At 41.5% G+C, this 25,582-nt stretch overlaps 3 protein-coding genes across 4 annotated transcripts; 2 read left to right on the top strand and 1 right to left on the bottom strand.

Annotated features, from left to right (window-relative positions):
- Positions 1-6,383: 6,383 nt before the first annotated feature.
- On the bottom strand, positions 6,384-10,788 carry rad52 (RAD52 homolog, DNA repair protein). Its single transcript, XM_084060622.1, has 11 exons — positions 10,465-10,788; positions 9,439-9,540; positions 9,160-9,253; positions 8,989-9,056; positions 8,239-8,357; positions 7,981-8,056; positions 7,597-7,883; positions 7,273-7,463; positions 7,041-7,136; positions 6,709-6,933; positions 6,384-6,609 (listed from the first exon to the last, which is right to left on the bottom strand). The coding sequence occupies exons 1-11, from the start codon at positions 10,522-10,524 to the stop codon at positions 6,548-6,550; spliced, it is 1,380 nt and encodes a 459-aa protein (XP_083916748.1). The 5' UTR covers positions 10,525-10,788; the 3' UTR covers positions 6,384-6,547.
- Positions 10,789-12,560: 1,772 nt separating this feature from the next.
- prr5a (proline rich 5a (renal)) lies at positions 12,561-22,191 on the top strand. 2 transcript variants are annotated; one of them, XM_084060623.1, is made up of 11 exons: positions 12,561-12,873; positions 15,373-15,500; positions 17,260-17,385; positions 17,498-17,578; positions 18,326-18,374; positions 18,617-18,674; positions 18,779-18,870; positions 19,182-19,322; positions 19,753-19,888; positions 20,040-20,315; positions 20,992-22,191. In XM_084060623.1, the coding sequence occupies exons 2-11, from the start codon at positions 15,373-15,375 to the stop codon at positions 21,276-21,278; spliced, it is 1,374 nt and encodes a 457-aa protein (XP_083916749.1). In that variant the 5' UTR covers positions 12,561-12,873; the 3' UTR covers positions 21,279-22,191. The 2 variants fall into 2 exon arrangements, with proteins under 2 accessions (XP_083916749.1, XP_083916750.1); XM_084060624.1 differs by lacking the exon at positions 12,561-12,873 and adding an exon at positions 14,274-14,625.
- A 790-nt stretch (positions 22,192-22,981) lies between these two features.
- LOC311047775 (transmembrane protein 60-like) lies at positions 22,982-25,344 on the top strand. Its single transcript, XM_084060635.1, has 2 exons — positions 22,982-23,095; positions 24,221-25,344. Exon 2 carries the CDS (start codon positions 24,288-24,290, stop codon positions 24,690-24,692), a length of 405 nt encoding a protein of 134 aa, XP_083916761.1. The 5' UTR covers positions 22,982-23,095; positions 24,221-24,287; the 3' UTR covers positions 24,693-25,344.
- The last annotated feature ends 238 nt before the right edge of the window (positions 25,345-25,582 follow it).

The following is a 25,582-nucleotide window of genomic DNA, read 5'->3' as shown; positions in this document are numbered from 1 at the left end:
AACACAAAACAGAAAATACACTAGTATTGAGCCCTGAGGCTCACCGGTTACCCATATGGGGTTAAGTTAGTTTTAATAAAATAATTTAAACGTTATTTGTTTGTGTGAGTTTCCTCATTTTGTTACAAACTCAGCTGTTTGCAACACTCTTGGTTGGTGGTTGCAATAAATACATTACATTTAAGTGGTTGAATTTATGTAATTTGTTATCCCTGAGTCACTAGAATACCTCAAAACGAAGTATGGAGCTCGGCCTATAATTGATCATTGTTTTGATTGATATGCTGCATGCCATGAGTGCGAAGTGGTATTTTCTTAAACATAATTCAGTTAATCATAGAGAATCTGTGGTCATAATACAGCACTGTTTGAGGAACTATAGTTGACATATTTTTTTATGTCCAGTCCAAAGTGAGAACAATGTAGCCTACTTGATTTAACAGCAAAACTGCTATAGTTTTGATCATCTGAAACTAAGGAATTTATAATTGACAAAAAGGGTATGAATTTTTATGACATTACGAAACATCTCTCTGTTTCCTTTCAATGAAAGTGTAAATCTGGGTTCAGACTCAGCCAGAGTAAACGTTTTCTAACAGATGGTTTTAAACAACCTAAATCTCAGTCGTGTCATAATGAACCCTTTCCCTGATCATCAGAGGGTGTATCTAGTAGATCCAGTCATTCTGTCAGGGGTAGAGGTGTTTGCTGTGGATTTTCATCTTTTGACCTGTCACCTCTCGCTTTAACTTTAAATATAACCTCGAAATCCCAATTAGTGTGAAAGGCCTGGTGGTGCAAGAGTAAAGCATAGGCTTCACAAGCAGACGGTTGTGGGTTTGAATCTTGGTCAGGGAAGATCTCAATTTTCGGTCTTTTTAAGGCGAGAACCATGGATGAAGCCCGCCTCCCTCCTCACGCCCTCTTTTACCTCCGGTAGGAGAGGGAGGAGCATGGAGGGAGCCCACCTCCAGGGGGAGGAGCTTAATACATTTACATATTAATTAAAGATTTTTATTTTAGTATTTTTTGTGATTTTATGGCCACTGTTTTTTTTCACATGAATTTGTTTGAGACATTTTTTTATTGTTTTTTTTCATCACCAGTTTGTATTGACCACAGCTCCATTGTTTTTTGTTGTATTACCCTTTTAGTTTTTATTTAGTAGTTGTTTTGAGTGAGCTTTGAACCTCGAACCTTTAGTTTGTGAACCTTTGATTTATCTTTTAAGCCACGCTGGCATGGAAGGTACAATTGGGAACGTCATCCTTAACCCTTCTTTTAGAATTTAGATGGACAGTGTGAAAATGTTCTTCAGGAGCCTTGAACCCCAAATCTTCTACTTTCAGACCCTGTGTTTAACCCTTGAGCCACGCTGGCATGGAAAGTACGATTGGGAACGTCATCCTTAACCCGCCTTTTAGAAGTTAGATGGACAGTGTGAAAATGTTCTTCAGGAGCCTTGAACCCCAAATCTTCTACTTTCAGACCCTGTGTTTAACTCTTGAGCCACGCTGGCATGGAAAGTACAATTGGGAACGTCATCCTTAACCTGCCTTTTAGAATTTAGATGGACAGTGAAAATGTTCTTCAGGAGCCTTGAACCCCAAACCTTCTGCTTTCAGACCCTGTGTCTATCTCTTGAGCTAAAAATGTCTCAAACAAATTCATGTGAAAAAAAACAGTGGCCATAAAATCACAAAAAATACTAAAATAAAAATCTTTAATTAATATGTAAATGTATTAAGCTCCTCCCCCTGGAGGTGGGCTCCCTCCATGCTCCTCCCTCTCCTACCGGAGGTAAAAGAGGGCGTGAGGAGGGAGGCGGGCTTCATCCATGGTTCTCGCCTTAAAAAGACCGAAAATTGAGATCTTCCCTGACCAAGATTCAAACCCACAACCGTCTGCTTGTGAAGCCTATGCTTTACTCTTGCACCACCAGGCCTTTCACACTAATTGGGATTTCGAGGTTATATTTAAAGTTAAAGCGAGAGGTGACAGGTCAAAAGATGAAAATCCACAGCAAACACCTCTACCCCTGACAGAATGACTGGATCTACTAGATACACCCTCTGATGATCAGGGAAAGGGTTCATTATGACACGACTGAGATTTAGGTTGTTTAAAACCATCTGTTAGAAAACGTTTACTCTGGCTGAGTCTGTGTCTATCTCTTGGCATGGAAGTTACAATTGGGAACGTCATCCTTCACCCGCCTTTTAGAATTTAGATGGCCAGTGAAAATGTTCTTCAGGAGCTTTGAACCCCAAACCTTCTGCTTTCAGACCCTGTGTTTATCTCTTGAGCCACACAGGTATGGATAATACAAAAAAGAACGTAATACTTAAACCACCTTTTAGAAGTTAGATGGACAGTGAAAATGTGCTCCAGGAGTTTCGAACCTTAAACCTTCGGTTTATAAACCCCAGAGTTTTCTCTTGAGCCATGGTGGCATGAACCATGCAACTGAGAACATAATACTTAAACCACCTTTTCAGGATTGAGATGGACAATGAAAATGTTCTTTAGGAGCTTTGAACCTTAAACTCTTTGGTTCATAAACAGTGACACATCTCTTGAGCCACAGAGACATGAAACATTCAGATGAGAAGGAAATACTTATCCTTTTAGTATTTAGATGCACAGTGTATTTCTACATTAACTTCACCACTTAAACCCTCTATTCTTAGTAAAGTTGCAACTTTACTTTCCCGCTTGCCTTGTTACCATCTACACCAAATCTTATCACAAAGAATTGTCAATCTACAAGCTCACAGCACGTCGACACATTGTAAATCTTGACAAATGTTTGCCGCCAGAATAGGGATACTGGGCCTTACTTCTCCCACCACTGCTGAAGAGCATACAAGACATTAGACAACTAAGAAACCCCAGTGGTGCAGTTAGAGCATACATGGGCAACTGGCGGCCCGGGGCCACACGCGGCCACCCACCCTCACTTAAAGCGACCCGCAGGTTTTGGCACGATTTTGGCCTACACACTTAGTGATTTTTTCGGATTTAACTTTCGTTTCGGTAGTGACACAATGGTGAAATGTACTAAGTCCAGAGCTCGATGAATGTTAGGGACCAAAAAAACGTCACTACAAAGTACTACCAATCAACTCTAAATTGCCTGAAACGTACTCCTAACAGGTTTTTGGGGGGACGATTTTGGCCTCCACACTTAGTGATTTTTTCGGATTTAACTTTCGTTTGGGTAGTGACCAACTTTCGTTTCGGTAGTGACACAATGGTGAAATGTACTAAGTCCAGAGCTCGATGAATGTTAGGGACCAAAAAAATCGTCACTACAAAGTACTACCAATCAACTCTAAATTGCCTGAAACGTACTCCTAACAGGTTTTTGGGGGGACGATTTTAGCCTCCACACTTAGTGATTTTTTCGGATTTAACTTTCGTTTCGGTAGTGACCAACTTTCGTTTCGGTAGTGACACAATGGTGAAATGTACTAAGTCCAGAGCTCGATGAATGTTAGGGACCAAAAAAATCGTCACTACAAAGTACTACCAATCAACTCTAAATTGCCTGAAACGTACTCCTAACAGGTTTTTGGGGGGACGATTTTGGCCTCCACACTTAGTGATTTTTTCGGATTTAACTTTCGTTTCGGTAGTGACCAACTTTCGTTTCGGTAGTGACACAATGGTGAAATGTACAAGTCCAGAGCTCGATGAATGTTAGGGACCAAAAAAACGTCACTAGGACGGTGTATGCACGGCGTTTGGGCGGTGTTGTATTGTGTGCCCAGTGGGTAGAGACGTCTGTTGAAAAGACACGTCTTTGTGCAACTTTAATTATGGATTTTTGATTGCATTTTAAGTTTTAGATGGCTTTTCACAACCCCGTAGCCTAAGTGAACGGTGAACACCAGTGATATTGTAAGTTTATCAAGTGGAATTCATAATTCATAATTGTCAATTATTGTTTCCCCCTTCCTATAAATGTAAGGCAAGTTTTAGATTCATCTAAAAACCTTACAAACCTTACATTTCCCCACCAACATAGAAAGAATGTGAGCTTGTAGATCTGCTATTTTTTGGCAAAGAGGTATAGGTGTAGAGGGAAAAAAGAGCAGACCAAGTAAAATATAAAGGTTAATCTGAAACACAATTGTATACGAGGGGGTCCCTGCTTCATCTCTCTCTCAGCTAAGGGGTCCTTGGCCTGAAAAGGTTGAAGACCCCTGCTCTAGCATACCTGCCATTCCAACCTCAGACCGTTCGATAACAGGAGATTTTTTCCCCAGTGGGGGGGGGGGGTACACGGAATTCCACTGCCCTGCCAGCGCTCAAGAGTAGTGAAAATAAACCAACTAACTAACTCTGTAAAATACACTTTTTGGGCAGAAAATAAAATATGTCAGCGAGACGGACATTATTTGTATTTACTCCACAGTGCCCTCTACAGATTTATTAATGGTAAGTTCAAATCCCCCAGATCTGTAGAGGGCACTGTGGAGTAAATACAAATAATGTCCGTCTCGCTGACATATTTTATTTTCTGCCCAAAAAGTGTATTTTACAGAGTAGGTGGGGTGCGTTTAGGCGTGCGGGGTTGGAGAATAGACTTTCAACAACACAAAACAGCCTTTGCTTCGGTGAGTAGCGAAATGATTTAGTTTATTTTCACTACTCTTGAACGCTGAAAGGGCAGTGGAATTCCTTGTACATGCGCAGAGCGAGGGGTCTTCCAGGGCGTTAGAGAGAACTCACTAACGCTCTGAACCAGGTCTAGATCTGGATGAACTTAAACCTGGTGTTTGCACTTTCTCCATTTTTGACCCGTTCATTCATCTACATAAACGTTCGGATTTCAAATATATATAAGTTTTTGACCCTGGCGAGGGTGGGAGTTGTTGAATCTGTAGCCTCGGAAACCCATGCCTTTTTTTTTGTTTCAAAAGAAAAAAAGCCTGGGAGAACCTTGCAGGAACGCTGGTCTTAGGACCTTGTTATCTCCTAACCGATCAGAGTGCTCCAAACCCAGGCGCTGGAATCCAGCGCCTGGGTTTGGCTCCGCCCTTCAAGACCATCGATTGGGCTCGTTCTTTCAGTCTATTGAATCTGTGACTTCTGCTTGTAATGCGGCTGCTCTATCCATAGCTCAGTCAGAAGAGCTCCCACAGGTCTACTATCTTTTTTCACCTTTATCATAAAGGTAGCTGGTCTGGACAATATATAGAGGATGAAATGCATTATTTATTAAATAATATAAAGGTAATATCTTATACATTGTTAAAAAAAAAAGAGAGACATGACGCTTTATTAGCAAGACAGTCTTTTATTATATTATTCCTCATTTTGCTGGTTTCCCCTGAAACCCCTTTACTGTCACAGAGTAGAACTGCCTTAGAATCTTCAATGGTGATGTGGCCATAGCTGAATGGTTAGAGAGCCTGCCTGGCAAGCCATAAATCCCCTGTTCGGTCCCAGGCCAATGCAATGTGTCAAAGTGTCCCTGAATAAGACACTTAAAAGAATAGTTCACCAAATTAATACTTAATATCTATCAATTACACACTCCATGAAGCCTTGAATTCATGGATTTTTTTTTGTTTTTGACACATTCCTGAGCACAGACTCAGACATATTGGTTGGATGCATGGCGCATATAATAGGCTATCGCATTGTAGATTAGTAGGCGATAATTCCAATATTCACTATACACTCCTCATGTTTAAGCCTAACTGAATTATATATTTATGGACTTGCATATAAATTGTATATATTTTTGGACTACTTGTGCATTTAATTTGTCGGCAATACTTTGCAACGCTTTCTCTCTGGATCCATTTATTGCGGCCGTGTTTCCTTTCTTGCTTATTATACATTTTACTTCTTCGTATCATTCCGGGGAGACATCAAATTTCTCTTTTGGGTCTTGAGTCAAGACGGAGGCTCCCGGGGAGACTTCAAATTTCTCTTTTGGGTCTTGAGTCTTGGGACTCTTTTGGGTCTTGAGTCCCAAGACTCAAGACCCAAAAGAGTCTCGAGTCAAGACGGAGGCTCCCGGGGAGACATCAAATTTCTCTTTTGGGTCTTGAGTCTTGGGACTCAAATTTGATGTCTCCCCGGGAGCCGGGACCCAAGCCTCAAGACTCGAGCTAAAAAGTTTGTGAACCACTGATTGTGACGCTATCAGTGGCGTACCCACCGTAGACGCAGGAACTAAAATCTCGCCTCCCCTAGAAAATGAAGTAAAAGACTGACTGAAAAACAGGCAGTGAAAAAAAATCATTAGTCAATAGTGATTCAATCAATAGTGGCCAGACCATTAGCCCCCCCCCCCCCCCCACACACACACACACACACACACTTTAAAGTTATTCCTTATCAAACAATTCTAAACCAGACACGGTTCCATTTATTTTTTTTACAAAATCCTACATGTCAACACATTTACAGAATAAATGGCATGAATTGCTATGTAAATGTTACTGTACCCATTCAAACAAATAAATCAAAATTCTGTCAAAATTATAAAATTGGTTTAAGGACAATTCAAGAGACAGATTTCCAGCGTTCATCTGTCCAATTTGCGTTTTTTCAAGCACTGCCCATGCCTATATGGACTTAACGCCTCACCTGCAAAAAATTAAATTAAATTAGCAAAGCAGAAACTAAACATAAGAAAAAGGCAAACATTGCCAAACAGGACTTATTTTTTCTTTTTTTTAATCTCACCTGGCTTTGCTTCAAGTTGAGGTCTATACTGGGAGTGTTTTCCTGGAATTCGACTGTGTTGCGGGGCCTCTTCTGTTGGGCCCCTCTGAGGGGTCTGACTTCGTGTCTGCATCTGGTGATTTGCAGGTGTACTTGGCCTGGAGCCTCTAGAAGGATGTCCACCTGCGGGTACATCTAGCTCGTCAATACCCTCCATGGTGAAATCCCATAACTCAGGATCATCCGCTAAAGCAAACAAGTAGACAAAGTGTGGTTAGCCAGTAAAGCTACAGATAATAGGAATGTGTCTTCATCAGGAGTATCTTGAGCCCTCTGGTGTTTTTTTCAAGTACCTATATAGTTGTGGCTGTTGCAAGGTTCACGTTGTCCAGTTGGGGCACTGTGGTTGGACTTGGGCACAACTACCTGGCCTGGAAGGCTGACACGACCTGCGGGTAGAGTGGCATAATGAAAAAATATCAATGCCAGGTGAAACCTCATATTTATAACATTTTACAAAGAGATAGACAACATAGCAAGACAACGCTAACAACGTTTTCTCCTACCACTGTTGTTCCCCCTTACCATCACATGGGGCCTGTGCAACAGTGACCTCTGTAGCCATAGACTGGAACTGATATTCTCCCTCTTCTTGATGCAGCTTCTTAGCTTCCATATCTAACCTGAACTTCTGCTGGAGCTGTTGTTGCTTGAGCTTTCTCAGTTGTTTGGGATCTGTGTGCGTTTCTGAGACTTCCCCGGAGTCTGGTGATCGCCTGGAGAGACGGAGGAGGAAAAAAGAGGAGAGATATTATTAGTGATGGTCAGAGAAATGTCAGTAGCTGTACAATTATTACTGAACGAAACTAAACCCAGTATTGGGCCATTGCAGTGGACAGTCTTGTTTACCCGACACAAACATCATTCTCCTTCTTCATGCCTGCCAGAGCTACAGAATGTACAGGTGATGATATGGGACCAGGATTAGTGTGATGGAAAGATGCTTTGGCTTCTTTCCCACCCTTTTGGCCTTCTGACAGGCTCTGGTTGAGGACTCTGGGCTCCAGGGGAGGCCTGGCAGATTGCACTGCAGGCCCAGGGTTGTCATCCCGGGCCAGGCTAGAGAAGCGTGCTTTCTCTACTAAGGGTTCACCGTCAGAGCGCTTGGTTTTAGCTGGGTCCAGAGGAGGATTAGGCTGTACGGGAAGGAGAGATGGAGAGACTCTGCATCAGAATAGTTCTTGGGTGACAAAAGACCACAAAACAAGACAAGACAGTTGAGGTATATTTGACCTGTTTGGGGATTTTGTTAATGGCCATGAGGTATTCCTTATTCAGGATGCAGTTTCCAAGGGCATTGCCAAAGCATCTGAATGGGAGCAAACACACATCAGCTTGGCCTTTTGTTCAGTCTGCTTATAGACAAACTGCATGTTATTAATCCGTACATTAACAGGTAAGCATTTAATTCTGGGAAATTGTGAACATTCTGCACACTGGGGATTATGTGTTTGTGTCCATCTGTACTATCACAAAATGGTGTTGCAATACTTCAGCGATCGCTTTAGTCCATCAGTGACAGCTTCCTTCCTGGCCTTCTCCAGTGACAGTGCTTTAGACTTCAGTCCCTCGCTCACTCCGTAGCCCACATCTTCGTGGAACGACCCATCCTGGAAGTGATCACACTCTTAATCCTGATTTATACTCTAATATTGAAAGGACAAATTAAGCAGTATTGCCCAAATGTACAAGACATAAGTATATTCAAAAGTAAGGGGTTGTTGCTTTAATAGAAGTAAGGTAGTGGCTCTAGAAACACCAGTAACCCATAATGCATTGCACAAACTGCTAGATATGCCAAGATGTGCATTCCATGGCTAGAGCCAATCGCACTGACCTAAATTTAGGTTTCATTTAGCTTTTAAGTCAAATGGGTGTATTTAGGCATTGTGCTACAGATGGTTAGATTTAGTTAAGTTAAAATATATTTGTTTAGGTTTTATAATTTGCATTAGGTTATACATTTTTAAGTTTAGAATGGGTTTGGTGTGGTTAAGTTCAGGATAGGCGGTCAGCGAACGAGGTGCGTGACTTCAAACTCCTGCATTCTGAGTCTTGATCATGAGACTGTGCTTGGTTGCAAAAAACAAAGCAGCAGGAAAACAACAAAGACCTAAGCTGGACTCCATAGCGTGGAGGATTAAGTGTTTTGGCTTAGTTTAGGTCCTTTCTCCTTTGAAATTCAACAATGAAAAAAAAAATCAGCAAATGTACAGCCTATTAATTGGTTATTCAACTAACCTTCAACTGCACTTTGATAAATGCACTGACTCCAACATAGAACTTCCCATTGACAAGGTCCACAAAGTCTGTAAAGGCCAGAAACACGGTCTGTAAGTATAGTGTTTTGACACTGACAGCACCTTGGCTGTCAGGAAGAGATCCAATTGTGCAAGATTTCAATTTTCTTACCAACACTCTGCTGGGAGATGGAGTGAGACCAGCCATTGTAGCCAAACATCTCATTGGCTAAGCCGATCACTCGATGCCCTTCAATATAGCACACCTGTAAAAAATTGGTTCAAGCGTTTGTCAGCACAACAGATATGGGCTATAGAGATATAGGAACAGGGTGTGTGTGTGTGTGTGTGTGTGTGTGTGTGTGTGTGTGTGTGTGTGTGTGTGTGTGTGTGTGTGTGTGTGTGTGTGTGTGTGTGTGTGTGTGTGTGTGTGCACGCGCGCATATTTTACCTTCTGGCCTCCTCCAGCCATTCTGCTACTGATGTACTCTGGTCCAAGCTTCTGTCGCAGAGCATTCTGGACTGCCTGGTATTCCTCTGCAGTGTAAGAGTACTGTGAACAGAGTCCAGTCAGGGACGATGCTGTTGCATCTACAATATCATCTGGATGGATGCAGATCAAATTCCGTGCTACTTTCAGCGACACCAAAAAGGATGACACTAGACATTTATCTCAAGAAGTGCATGACAGTCATCCACTCTTTGGTCTTATCTGACATTCACTGCTGGTGTAACATTAGAGTACAACAACACGACTTGTAAAAGTTCAATTCACACATTATAGAAGACCGAAATAGCCTACAGGTGTAACATGTAATTAAGTTACATTCCCAACATTAGGCTAAGATCTTTAACACACCTGAACCCCATTTAATTTCAGATACCATACGTGGGTGTTAATTGATCCATGTGTAATTTTGACAGCATACATGTATACACATTAAAATTGTGAGAGAGTTGTGAGGCTCTATTCCAGAAGTCCATACAGTAGCCATGGTCTACCTGCAATGGTGGAAATAGTACTCACATTTTTTACTTAAGTAAAAGTATCAATACTGCAATGTAGAAATACTCTGTTGTTACAAGTAAAAGTCCGGATTTCAAAATGTACTTGAGTAAAAGTACAAAAGTATTGGTATCAAAATGTAAGTTTTCAAATGTGTAAAAATCTTTTGAAAATAGCAGATCTACAAGCTCACAATGCGTTGATTGTGAGCTTGTAGATCAGCTATTTTCAAAATATAGGGCTGAAGTGGTTAATGTATGTTTTTCCAAATAATGAAAAGTAACTAGTAACTATAACGTTTTCAAATAATTGTAGTGGAGTAAAAGTACAATATTTGCCTCTGAGATGTAGTGGAGTAGAAGTAAAGGTATTGGAAATTGGAAATACTCCAGCAATGTAAAAGTACCTCAAAATTGTACTTAAGTACAGTACTTGAGTAAACGTACTTAGTTACTTTACACCACTGTCTACCTGTCCAAAGCACTTGGCTGGCCTGGTCCTCTTGTCGTCCTGCTCTCTATCATTGTGCATGTTTGCAGACTTCTCTCACAGTATCAACCAATCAGTTGCTATTAAGTTCAGGTTTGCATGAATTTAGCCTCGATACGCCTCGTCGTAAACACACATTTCAGCTGTCTGTGTCCCTCCCGTAAAAAAAAATCTATACAAAATAAAATAAATTCAAAATTATGAAAGAAAATGTTGCTATTGAGTTATCTCAACAATCTTCCTCCTCCACTTAATAGATTTAAAATATATATCGCTCCTCCACTCCATAGAGTTATAATCTATCGATCGCTCCTCCACTCCACTCCCGCTTTGTGTTTGGTTGAAGTGCCATTTCCTATAGAGGCTAGTGTTGCCAGATGTTGTGAGACAAATAAGTAACCAGGTCTAGTCGAACAAGCCCAAAAGAAGCAACTTGGCCACATGAGCGCTTCAAAATGGAAAATAGCCGATCTACAAGCTCACAACGCGCCACGATTATCTTTTTTGCAACATTCTAACAACACAAATGCTCCCACAAAACATGGCACAAAACATTTTCGTGCAAATATTTGAGAACCACTGGTTTAAATAATAATGAAAAGGTTTGGAAGCAAGCCCCCCCCCCCCCCTCCCCCCCAACTACCAATTTTTACAAGCTAAAGAAAAACAGAAAAAGAAGCCCAAAGTCGCTTATGATAAGCCGACATGGCAACACTGCGTCCAACACAAGGCTCTGGGCGGAGCCAAAGACCAGCATTCTCGCATTATCAGGGCGGAGCACTCCGCTCAACTGCGCTCTACGAGGCAACAAAATAAGTAAACCTCGCGTCAGCAGGCTTTCCACCACGGAGGGAACACTGATGACGCGAGGTTACAAAACAAGCGACGCTGAGTTGCCTGCTGTGTGCTGTAGTCAAGTAGTTCCGTAATGCGGGTGTTTGCACTGGTTAACAGACTGGTAAACACTAGTTAGTGTGTGTGTGTGTGTGTGTGTGTGTGTGTGTGTGTGTGTGTGTGTGTGCGTGCGCGTGCGTGTGTGTGCGTGCGCGTGCGTGCGTGCGTGCGTGCAATGAATACTCTATTACAGTGATTAGTCGTGGTCAGTATCATGTCAGTATCATGGTTGGTTAGTCATGGTCAATATCATGGTCAGTATCATGGTCAGTAGTCTATCATGGTCAGTATCATTTCAGTATCATGGTTAGTCATAGTCAGTATCACGGTCAATATCATAGTCAGTATCATGGTCAGTATCAGGTCAGTATCATTTCAGTATTATGGTCAGCAGTATCATAGGCCTATCATGTGAGTATTATGGTCAGTATCATGTCAGTATCATTTCAGTATCATGGTCATTATATCATAGTCAGTATCATGGTCAGTATCATGTCAGTATCATGGTCAGTATCATGTCAGTATCATGGTCAGTATCATGTCAGTTACAGTATCATGGTCAGTATCATGTCAGTATCATGTCAGTTACAGTATCATAGTCAGTATCATGGTCAGTATCATAGTCAGTATCATGTCAGTATCATGTCAGTATCATGGTCAGTATCATGTCAGTTACAGTATCATAGTCAGTATCATGGTCAGTATCATGTCAGTATCATGCCAGTTACTGTATTATAGTCAGTATCATGTCAATATCAGAATGTCAGTACAATGTCAGTATGATACTGACATGATATTTATTTCTGTAAATTAATGCTACTACAGTGTCACACAAAAAACAAGCTTTAAGTTATTGAACCAAGCTTGGAGACTAAATAATAAGTTATTATTTGGATGGATCCAATGTAGTTATTATCAATAACTACATTGGATCCATTGGAATTTCCACCCGACAGCTACGAACGACATTCAAAATAGATTGGACTGCCATTCCAAAATGATTGAAACAGTGAATGTCAATGTAAATAAACAAAACAAATACATGTGTGCCTGCCTATATCGACCCGTTACGACACCACGCACCCCTTTCACCCTCTCTGACGATTACAGTCAAGATACCATAATGCGCGTGCACGTGTGCTCGTAGACGCTCGGTCCGTCTACTACAACACAGGTCTGCTGCATCTAGTCAAAACAACATGGGGGCGAGCATGCGGTTCACTAGGCTCCATGAATGACTCCCCACGCATGTAGTATTATAGGTCGCTGCTGCTAGCGCATCTCTCCACTGCACCCCGCTGTGTGTGTGTGTGTGTGTGTGTGTGTGTGTGTGTGTGTGTGTGTGTGTGTGTGTGTGTGTGTGTGTGTGGTCGGACTGGGTGGTCTGAAGAAGAGGAGAGGACACACAACGACTGATGTGCAGCCAAATGATGAATATTGATCGTCGGTAGACGATCTGCTCATTTCATCCACAATAAGAACACGACAGGAGGAACGGTGAGTACGCAGACAGACTACAGAGGACTGGCGGCGCATGTGGCAACTCTGAACATTTATGATGATGAAGGACGCCCAAATTAATGTATTTCTCCGCAGACCGGCGCATCTAAAATTATTTTTTAGAACGTATTCCCGATATTTCACTTTCTTCTTTTCAAGAGCTTTTTGGAAAATAGCAGATCTACAAGCTCAGGCGTTGTGTGCTTATAGATCGGCTATTTTCAAATAGCCAACGTATATAGGTTTAAACTAAAGTGCTCATGTGTGTGTGACTGTAGTGCGCGATCGACGCGTTTTGTTTACACATCCCACCCTGCTTGCGTTACTGTGCTACAGCACACACACACACACACACACACACACACACACACACACACACACACACACACACACACACACACGTAGAAAAACACGTAGACTAGACACACACGTTGAAAAACATCCACATATATGCGCGGTGTGTGTTTTGTTTATATGTTCTATGATTTATATTAATAACGGGGGCACTATGTCGATCAGGCCCACTAGATAGGCCTATAAATGCGTTAGAATGAAGAATCCACTTCAACCTACATTTCGGCCATTTGAAAATAGCAGATATATAAGATCACAATGCGTCGCGATTGTGAAATTGTAGATCTGCTATTTTCAAAAGATTTTTTAGACATTTGAAAACTTGTGTCGATTGTACGGATGTCGATTCCACTACATGTCGTCTTAATGTAAACCATAACAAGAACAACAGCAGAATACCCAGACTGGCGTGGCATCTCTCTCTCTCTCTCTCTCTCTCTCTCTCTCTCTCTCTCTCTCTCTCTCTCTCTCTCTCTGCATGTGTATATGACTGAAAAAGAGGGAGCGGAAATTAATGTGATTTTAACTTAGGATAAGGTAGCCTTCTGGGAAACAGATGAGTCACGACCATTTACTTTGGCACCTATACAGGGAAATGATAAACACACGCTTTCTGCTGTCTTTGTCTGGGGTTGGCACTGACAACCCAGACTGTTGTTCTCCCCAGTGACCAGTTGATGGTGCTTGTGTATTTTTTTTATGGGGAGACACCAGTGGTGGAAAAATAACTCACAGTTTTTACTTAAGTAAAAGTATCAATACTGCAACGTAGAGAAATACTCAGTTACAAGTAAAAGTCTGGTAATCAAAATTTACTTGAGTAAAAGTACAAATGTATTGGTAATTTGGTATAAAAATGTACTTAAAGTACCAAAAGTAGAAAGTACTCATTATGCAGAGTGTCCCCATTTCACAGGTTTTCATCTTTTGAAAATAGCAGATCTATAAGCTTTGTGAGCTTGTAGATCGGTTATTTTCAAAAAATGTAGGGCTGATGTGGTCCATGTATTTCCAACAAAATCTACAAAGTAACTATAGCCTAAATAAAGTTTTCCAATAATTGTAATGGAGTAAAAGTACCCACATATAATGTCATGTTTCAAGAGGAACGGGGCTACATGGCCGTTTGATTAATTCACTCAAAAGTCAAAACTGATGTAATAGCTGTGTATGTGGAAAGAGAAAGAGAAAGCCGAGGTCGATTGCAAAACATGTTGCAAAAACTCATGAGAAAACAGTTTGCTTATACTCCCCATAGTGTTGAAATCATAAGAGTAACAGCCAATATAGTTGTAGCAGTATAAGGAATCCACAGTAACATTAATGGATAAAGTAGGACAATTGAAGAATCTAGAGGCTCCTCAGTCTGTGTACTGATCTTTAACCTCAGAGGCCGTAAGTCTATTTCATTTATTGAGTAATTTTCCTCTTCTCGCCTCTTTCATCTGTTATTTATTGTTTTTTTCCCCCTCGTCAAAGAGATGACAAATTCATTATTCTTCATTCATTCAACTTTTATTTACCATCCTCTGAGAAATCAATGAGGGTGACCCTCGTTTACAATGATGCCGAGATTACACCATGAGAAATACAATCATACAAATCAACACACAGAATCATTTAAAACAGTTACAGACTTACACAGGGAGGAATGTATACTGAAATGCTCAGATGGTCATATTATCAATACATTTTATTTATATAGTGCCACATCAACTTATCACAACACCTGACATGTATAAAGCAGGTCGAGAGTGACCATGCTCTAGACTACATGCCTCCATAAGCAAGCAACGGTGGAAAATGCAATACTGTATACAATTTCATATTCTATTCATATTATAGAAATTATATAGTATGACTTACATAGCTTACATAGCTTACGTACATAGCTTACTCTCCAAAATCCACTGTTTGACTTCAACTGCCATTGGCAACAGTGCCAAAAATAATACAATATCATAAATAATGTAATACTATAGAAATGATATAGGACTGAGCAGATTAGTATTAAAAGCCACTGTTTTATGCTTGTCACTTCAACTGCTGTGTTTCTTGTATGATCTGTATGTCTGTCAGTGCTCTCAACAATCTCAGGGCAGCCACAGCAGTTTTGCACCATTTCCTGTTTGTTTTTGACAGATGCTTGACGGGCTCCGGAGGAGGCATGCCTCCCGCCCCTCCCCCCGACCCCTGTCACTCAACTTCACCACCTTCTCAGCCCCTCCCCCAAGCCCAGACATGGACAGCAGCCATCATCCAATCAGGAGGTAAGGATCCGTTCCTAGGATTAGCATTCCGTAAACATATGAAATATTCATCAGCAGTTGTAACAATCCAAGCATCTCTGTTCCCAGAAGGTTTCATTAACTAGCTGAATATTTCTGTAACACAGGGTGAGGTGGCCTAACGAAAATTATCCCCTGATGGACTATCCATGGACTTATTTTATAATGCATATCGTCTCTGTCGGGTGGAAACCTCACATGTCCAAAACTGATACTTTTCAGGATTCAAATAAAAAAATAGCAAAAGTAGCAGCCGCCACTTTTGATACTTTTGTGTGACGCTGTAATATGATCAAGTAGGGCGATAATTTACGAAAAAACACAAACAGTTAGAATATGGAGATAGGAGGTTTCTGCACGAAAGCAACGATTTAAGGGTGCGTATGTGTGCTTATGTTTGCAGATTCATAATTAAAATGCCTTCCTAAATGTGCTTCCACGTTTGTGTGTTTGTATGTATGTGGGCGCTGAATTGGCCTATTGTTTACAGTTGTGCCGTCCACAGTTTTCTGGACTGCGTGGGTTTGAACATGTCGTTGCTTGGTGTAATGTTCAGAGATCTAATTTTCACCTACAGCCACTGGAACAAGAGGCATCAATCTACAGTATTTCTGCTGTCATCTCATACAGGGACATTTGTTTTCTCAGTAAACTTACACATGACAACTGTACTGTACACTGGTAATAGTGAGTGCATCACTTCATTCAGAAACCCCCTGAATGAGGCAAATCCTGTTGCTGAAATGGGATGTCTCCCGTAAGGCTGCTGCATGTCAGTTTTGTGTTGTTGCACCGCACACATCACCAGCTGTGTTGAAAATAGAAGAGCAGGAAAATGGTCTTTATTGTCCTGTATTGTATCACTATTTCCTGTCCCGGTTCGGTTGTTGTTAAAGAGTCCAGACTGCTTCCTCCTCAGCCCTGACTCTATAATGACAAGCAGAACAAAGTCTTGTCCGGATCAGCAGTTCCCTCCGCATCTGTGTTATGCATAATAATTTGTTGGAGTCAATGGCTGTATTGTATCATAAGGAGAGGGAGAGAGAGGAGAGTGAAGAGAAGAAGGGCAGGCAGTATCAGTGGATGTGCTATTGTTATCAAACAGTATGGTGACACTACTGTGGCCCACCTTCCAGCTTGGCTCCGCCCCATCCTTTTCTTAACACCCTATCCCTCTCTTACCACACTTCACTCTGTCCTACTTCTCTCTCTATTTATCTGTCACTGTACTCTCACTGCTCTGCCCCACTCTCTCTCTCTCTCTCTCTCTCTCTCTACTCTTTCTCTCTCTCTCTCTCTCTCTCTCTCTCTCTCTCTCTCTCTCTCTCTCTCTCTCTCTCTCTCTCTTTCTCTCTCTCTCTCACACACACACACACACACACACACACACACACACACACACACACACACACACACACACACACACACACACACACACACACACACACACACAGCTTCTGTTCCCTTCTCCCCTCAAGCTACCTTCTTGTCGTTCTTTCCTCTGTGTGTGTGTGTGTGTGTGTGTGTGTGTGTGTGTGTGTGTGTGTGTGTGTGTGTGTGTGTGTGTGTGTGTGTGTGTGTGTGTGTGTGTGTGTGTGTGTGTGTGTGTGTGTGTGTACATTGGTGCCTGGCCTGACCTCCTTTCTCCTGTCCAGTACTTAGTGCATACTCTCTTTCTCTCCCATCCTCCATCTTTCTCTCCCTTTCTCTCTCTCCTTCTCCTCTCCATCTCTGACATGAGGACTCTGCATCGGCTGAAGTTGATGAGCTCTCCCAGCCTCAGTGAGCTGGGAAAGAGTGAGAAAGGCTCACCGGAGGACAGGGGAGAGAAGCAGAAGAGAGCGGGGGCCAACGCCACATGGAACAGGTATGTCCTATGAATATATAGCATTAACCATTCATTAATCATTAAGGCTGACTTTGTTAGTATGAACTTCCAAGCATATTGATTCAGGCCTGCTTTGTCTGTGGTGTTGCAGCATCCACAACGCTGTTATCGCTGTCTTCCAGAAGAAAGGTCTGGCAGATAACGAACTCTACATCCTCAATGAAGGTGTCCGGTATGTAAAAACCACATAGCCGCCTCCGCCGCTGTGTGTGTGTGTGTGTGTGTGTGTGTGCACGCACGCACGCACGCACGCACGCACACACACACACACACACACACACACACACACACACACACACACACACACACACACACACACACACACACACACACACACACACACACACACACACACACACACACACACACACTACACAAGGGAACATTCATGTGTGCTATGTTTGACTGTTGATGTGATTTTGTGCTAAAAGTAGCATAATTATACGCTGGGTGTACAGAGCTGACTTAATGTCTGTTTTCTTGTGAATGAGCTTGTTTGTGTGTGCATGTGGCATGTGTCATGTGGTCATGCCAGATATCTCATTATCTCTCTAGACCAGACATTAGACCCATAACCTCTATCACATCAGCTTCTATTATAGCTCAGTAAACACATTAGCACACAGGGGGAGCCATGTGGAGGTCAGAGACCTGTGGCCATTATTGGTTAACGTTTTGACCGCTATTTCTGGGATAATATTTGCATGTACTGTATTATGTGAACAATGTGCATTACAAAGCCTATTGGGTAGGTAGTAGGTAATATGTTTTGGAGCAACTACAAAGCAAAGGCAGAAAGAAAAAAAAACAAGAAAGAAAGAAAGAAGAATCAGACAAACAAACAATCTGCATTTACATTATGATACTTAATTATGTGTCACTTTGTGTTAGAGCGACTTTGTTGTCTTTGTTTCCTCAGGCATCTGTTGAAAACTGAGCTGGGCTCCTTCTTCACGGAATACCTTCAGGTAACTGAAACCTTTGATATTGGGTGAAATAGGATCAGGATGGTTATCCACTCAGGAGACAGTGAGCTGTAAATGCTACAAAGCAGAAGCAATAGAACACATCTTCCAGATACATGAAACCAGTTACTGATGTATAAGACAGAAGTACATGTTGCAATACATTTCTGCTGTGGTGGCACCCACTGACAGTACCTCTGATATTGCTGTTTAATAAAGTTGATTCTATTCACTGCGTCTCACAGAATCAGCTGCTGACTAAGGGCATGGTCATTCTACGAGACAAAATCAGGTTCTATGAAGGTACGAACACTATTGGACACAATCTGGACAAAGGGATCTCAGTGTCAGCAAGTATAAATCAATAGTCTCGTTTACATGTTTGCTTTACTCTTGTATTTGTGTAGGCCAGAAGCTATTAGACTCTCTGGCAGAGACGTGGGATTTCTTCTTTTGTGATGTTCTCTCAATGCTGCAGGCCATCTTCCACCCTGTCCAGGTAATGCCCTCTCTTCTATGATCTGATGTCTTTGTCTACTATACATTCTCAGAGTTAAACAATTAAGCTGACACTGTCATTTGAAAATAGCCAATTCACCAGCTCACAACGTATCACGATGAGCTTGTAGATCTATTTTTGACATGTATAAATTAAGTAATCTAGGCTATTTATTTTCAAGAATGTGTGCATATAATGACATTTCCAAAACAGGGACACCAGGGTTAATGTGGTTTTGATTTAACACTGCAGTGGTTCTCGTGTAGTCAAATATTTCCCTCAATACCGCTGCCTTTTCCTCGTCTGTCCAGGGTAAGGAGCCCTCTGTTAAACAGCTTGCGTTGCTTCACTTCCGGAACACCATAGTCCTGAGTGTAAACCTAGATGACGCACTGTCGCGACCTCGGGCCCGTGTGCCCCCCTCTGTTACACAGATGCTGCTCATTCTACAGGTGGGTGAATTTTGACATTTGATATTTTATCTGTGAGACCCGAATCTAAGAAATGTTTTTTTGTTTGGCACAATTTGGTCCAATATGGTCTGTCATTTGGTCCAGAAGTCTTTGTACTGTAGGCATAGAGATAATAATGAAACTCTGATCAACATAGCCATCCTTGTATGTTCTTTGTTGTATTTACCGTACTTGTACATGTAATAATCATTTAGCTGGGGACCCCATGTCCCCTCTCAAGAACACCTGCGGGGCCCCGGACCCCACGTTGATAATCACTGTCTGCAGTCTTATGTTTTGCTACACTTTATCATATAAATATTTTTTAATCTTGTTGTAAATATGTTAAATTGAGTCCATGTGAAAAGCCTGCCAACCCCATATATCGTTTGCAAACGTACCAGTAAAGTGATTTTGATTGTGTTGGTAGGGGGTCCATGAATCACGAGGTGCAAATGAAGACTACTTGAGACTGGAATCTCTGGTTCAAAAGGTGGTTTCCCCTTACCTGGGTACCCATGGACTCTGTTCTGGAGATGGAAGTGAGGCTCAATGCTGTGTGATGGGTAAGGCAGAGGAGATCATTCCAAAGTGACAGACATAAACCTGTCTGCCTCTCTTTTTATTAGTTTATTGAGTAAATAAATAACTAATATAAATGCTACTCTGAAACCAGCTAACAATTTCTCCCTCTCTCCCTCCTACTTTGTCTTGCAGAGAAACGTTTACAGTGGTGCTGGCCGAAGCCCGCAGATCAGCCATCCAAAAACCCAGTGGTCCGATCTAAAAGCTATAATATCCCTCTCTTACTGACCCCAGTGGCTGAATATGACCCAGATGCCGGCTCTGTTGGGAGTGGAGGAATCAGACGCCACTCGGCCTGCGAGATCATATGCTTGGAAGAACAAGGACTAGCCTACGCTGACCTAGCCTCTGGACCTGAGCTGTCCTCCTCCTCTGCCAACAGGCTCTGTGTGGGCCCTCAGTTCAATGGTAGAGTATTGTTCACAGAATAGATTCAATTCTATGAATGCGTCCATCCTAATGTTATGACTGAAATTAAATCATTGAGCCAGCAGTAAACAAGCTTAATTCATGTTGACACAGACTTGCTGCTGTTTCTCCTCCTCTTGTTCAGTGTTTCTCAAAGTGGGGTATGGGAACCCCAAGGATCCTTGAGGGGGTTCCAGGGGGTCCCCATTTAATTTACTGAACCAAATGCCCCCATACAGGTCTGTAACTCTGAGTTATGGACGGTCCGTGGTAGAGCTGAAACTATCGATTATTATTATTCTATCGATGACTTTTTTCGAATCGAATAATTGAGAAGCATGTTTTTATAACATCAACGAAAAAAATTGAATACATTTTTATAAACGATAAAATCAATTAGTCTAACTATTCAAGACGTTTTTCACTTTTTTGCACAACTACAAGCACACTTTTTTAATTTGGGGGAAAAAGCAAAATCTCAACCCCCCACCCAAAATTAAAATCAATTATTTCTTATAATCAATTAAATTGATTAGTTCAACTACTGTTGCACTCCTAATCCTTGGCCTAATGCATACCAAAATAGGGGTCTTTGAAATTAAAACATTTGAGAAACACTGCTCCTTGTCTGTGCTGGCCTGGTTTAGCCAGTGAATCCATTTCCTTTCTTTTCTAGGAATGGTACCAGGAGGAGCAAGTGCCCTGGAATTGCCTCTTCCCTCTCCCTCCATCCTTCCTCTTCACTCCCCAGGACCGCTTCATGGGACTGAAGCCACAACAACGCTCACTGATATGAGCACATTGGGTGCCTCTTCCACACCTCCCAGTGGATCATCCAGCCCTGAAACCATAATTGGGCAGGTGTCTGCAGACTCAGACTCGGACGGGATATTCATTGATTTTCCATCCCAAACTGCAGAGTCTATGGGATATGGACACGAGAGCAGACAGAGCACTGTTTAGACAGGGTTCTCCTCAGGGTTGTAAAGCCAGCCCTACCTCCCTACGCCCTGTACTCTGTGCTTTCATATTTGGGGGACAAAACATTAAGGAGCTTTTAACAGCTATGTTACAGCAGTAACATCTTTAGGATTTTCAGATTCTATGTTTAAGTGCACTCCATACACTGTAAGTGCTGACTGTGTACACTCTCAGAGTTACAAATGGATAAATTAAGACTGAGGATTTTGCTGTGTACATCTCCCAATGAGGGGCCTCTTTTTAATCAACATCTACAAGAGAAAATAACACACATGTTTTCTCATTGCATTAGATCTACCCGTTATAGCTTTTCATAGAATTTTTGTGTGGGTATTTATTAGTCTTAAAACACGTTTTCCCCCTTCTCTCTACTGTGGTCTTTTGATTTTATAACACAGCTGTGTTCATTATGATAAAATGTGGACTGAAAGGTTTTCAATTTCAGTGCTCATCAAAAGTCTAATACAAAGTTACTTTTTAGTGCAAACATGAATGTCATGACATCCTTTTCATCTGCTTGTCTATTTGGCCTACTACAAGAGGAGTGTAATGGGTGATTGTTTATTGTTTACATTTGACAAATGTTTTTGCATTTTTACTGAATGTCGTCTTATTACACTGTATTTGTGGCACCACTACCTTGTAAATAAAAATGTGTTGTCATTTTTTAGGACGGCTAGATATTGTGAAGTAAGCTTTTAACTGAAATTGAATTGAATTGTGATTTTGATAAGGGCTTTTTAAATGGCTTTTTCAATGATGTTTACCTCAAACGTTTTGTACTTTTTTTTTGACAATCTACTATATCTATGAAGTTTTTATCTAAGGTTGTAATTTCCATTAATTTGTTATACTAGACCATTAAACTTTAAATAAATGAATACCTTTGAATAACACGTAATGCATGGTTTCTCTGACATATTTTTTTGGCGTGATGAAATTAAATAGAGATCAAATAATTTACAGTTTACAGTAGCGACACAATTTGCCTGTCCTTCAAAATAAAAGTGTGTTGCTCGTCAGCTTTTGTTCTCGCTTAGCAACACCTTGATCAAACTTGTGTTTTTGTTTTGAAGACAAAACGGAAGTGAAAGCGTTACTATTTGCACTTTCACGGAAGTTGTATGACGTCATTGTGAATACCAGGCCTCAGTGTTGCCATGTTGGCTTATTATAAGCGACTTTGGGCTTATTGTTTTGTTAAATTGCTTGTAAATATTGATAGTTGCGGGTTTTTGGGGCTTGTTTCTAAAGTGTAGTTGCTTATTTGGGCTTGCTTCATGATGTTATTTGAACCAGTGTTTCTCAAACATTTTCATGTTAAGGACCGCCACATTAATATTGATTTGTAGACCCAACCTTCTGAAATAATTGTGTGCCAGAGACCCGGGCTAGCCCTGGTCCGGAGCGTTAGAGAGAACTCACTAACGCTCTGGACCAGGGCTAAGATACCACCATACAAGATTTTGTGGATTTGAAAATATTCCCACATTTGTTCCAAGATTTTTTCTTTGAAAAGATCTAAAAGCTCACAACGCGTCGCTCCACGACGCGTTGTGAGCTTGTAGATGTTCTATTTTCAAACAGTCGATGCATATAGTTTGAAAAGTGCTCATGTGGCCTAAGTTGCTTCTTTTGGGCTCGTTTTCCTAAACCTGGTTGCTTATTTCTCTCACAAAACATGGCAACGCTGCTGGGGCTACTAGCGAAAACAAAGTCCCATAGTATCCTCGTTACCTTGGTTTTCCTTTCTTAGTGCATTGATGATGATTTAACACGGAGTTGAGCTATAAACCGAGGTAAGACATATTTGTTAACATTTGTTGTTTTCTTCCGTTAACGCTAGTCTCGCTATTTTCACCCAAAAGTAAAATCTCACACAGTAAAACCTCATCTATTGTATGTAACCATAGAGTAGGTAAGACATTGAAATATCAGTGGTTGTCAATGATGGCTTTTAGTCTATCGAGTGTATATGTTTGTACAACAGCTTTTTGTCCGTTTACATGATTTTTCACGTAGTCAAATGATCGAATGTAGCCATGGTTCACATAACGCTCATGTCACAAGTGTCATGGCGCTACTTCTTCCTGGTTTTTGAAATTTCTACATTTACAACCCATACATCTACATAAACGTTCAGATTTCAAATATAAAGTGCTGACCCCACGGCTATGGATGTAACAAGTTAAAACGCATGGGTCTAATTACCCGTATCTACCGTATTGTTCAATAAAAAGCATTTTAATCCGATCGGTGGCCATTTCTCTGAATTTTCTCCATTATGCTTTCAACCACGCGACCCTAGCGGTTGGGAGATGTAATGCACCCTGATACATTATAACTCTGAAAAAATAGCCGCCGATCGGAGTAAAACGCTTTTTATTGAACAATACGGAAGATACAGGTACTTGGACCTGGGCATTTTAACTTATTACATCCGTGGCCGGGGGGTCAGCACTTTATATTTGAAATCTGAACGTTTATGTAGATGTACGGGTTGTAAATGTAGAGATATAAAAAAACAGGAACAAGTAGCGCCATGACTGTCATGATATGACAGTCATGTTTCAGGGCTAGATCTAGTGTATCATGCAGTGGTGGAAAGTAACTAAGTACATGTACTCTGTTCTTGAGTACAATTTTGAGGTATTTTTACTTTACTGGACTATTTCCAATTGTCTGTGCTTTAACTTCTACTCCATTACATCTCAGAGGCAAATATTGCACTTTTACTCCACTATTATTAGAACATTTTAGTTACTTAGATAGATTTTAGGTAGATTTTGATTATAATTACAAAACATACAGTAACCAATTCAGCCCTATATACATTTCAGCCATTTGAAAATAGTCGATCTACAAGCTCACAATGCGTTGCGATTGAGTACTTTTTCCACCACTGAATGTGTGTTTGTTTTTAGGCTACCTCCAGTTCATCCCGACTCCTTGAGATACCCTGCATGGAACTAGATGTTTACGAGCCTCTAGATGAAAATGTCTCTGGTCCAGCGAGTCCTCCTCTCTTGGATTTTCCTCCTCATTTTTCTCATCATGTTGGTCCTCAAGCTGGACTCCAAGATCCAGTGGAACTGGTTCCTCATCTTTCTCCCCGTCTGGACATTTGACACCGTTCTCATCCTCATGCTGGTGGTGAAGATGGCAGGTCGCTGTAAGTCCAGCGTCAACCTGCGGGACGGCCAGCATGACCTGGGGCGGAGGGTGTGGTACCTCATAGCTTTGCTGCTGAAGCTGGGCTTCTGCCTGACACTGTGCTTCCGTCTGGAGAAGCTCACAGACATGTGGCTCAGCGTGGTCTGTGTCCCTCTCTGGGCTCTGCTGGTCGGGGCGCTGATAGAGCTGGGTCACAATGTGTTCCACTACAGGAGGGATTGAACTGGAAAAGGAAGCTGGGACAATGACCATCTCCAAGTGAAGGAGCTGGTGTTGTGAGACGGGGCCCCGGGTTTTGAATGTAAATGGAATCAAAGGGAAGGGAGTTTTAGTTTTTGGGGTTTTCCTCTTATCACAGGGTTCTGATTGTATACGCACCTTTATGCAATAACTTTGGAACTTAGTTCTAATGAAGGATTCTTCAAGTCCACCAACATTTGTCATCTTCAGATCATAGTCAGCTCATTCTGTTTATGTAGCCATCCTGCTAAAAATGTGAGTACTGGAGGTCCAGGAGTGGTGAATAAGAGGGTGTGAAACATAATGTACAAGACTGTAAACATGACAAAATTCAGTTAATTTCCCATGATGCATAACATACTGTAGGCTTGACAACAAGCAGGAATACAATTAACCACATGCCTCCTGTTTTTATTTGCCCAAGCAAATGAAAATAGGTACAAGCCTTTGGAATGTCCTCAGTTTTGTGGCTGGACTGAAGTTTTGCTGTCATCATTTTGTGTTCATTTATTTTAAAAGACTTTGTCAGTGGCAAAGGTTGAATGCAAACGCACAATGCTACCTTGAACATGGACACCATTTTAAAAATGTCCTCATGTGCCTTCTGTAAATAAAGAGTTTTGTTTACATCCTTGGAAGGTTTACATCCTTGGAAGGAAACTTCTTTGATCTCATTATGGGGCGGCCAGTTGAATGGGTAGATAGACCGCCTGGGAAACATAGGGTCGCAGCTTGTTGGGCGGCCATAGCTGAATGGGTAGCTAGGGAATCGGAAGGTCCTAGGTTTGATTTCCACCCGCGGGGTGTCCATGAGCAACACTTGACCCCTAACTGCTCCCCCAAAAGCGTTCATCTGAGCAGCCATCAGTGAA

This window comes from Gymnoscopelus microlampas (assembly GCF_963454915.1).
Source record: "Gymnoscopelus microlampas genome assembly, chromosome: 6".
Classification (NCBI taxonomy): domain Eukaryota; kingdom Metazoa; phylum Chordata; class Actinopteri; order Myctophiformes; family Myctophidae; genus Gymnoscopelus; species Gymnoscopelus microlampas.
The sequence above is the reverse complement of the archived record's forward strand: the minus strand, read 5'-3'. Positions and strand labels throughout refer to the sequence as shown.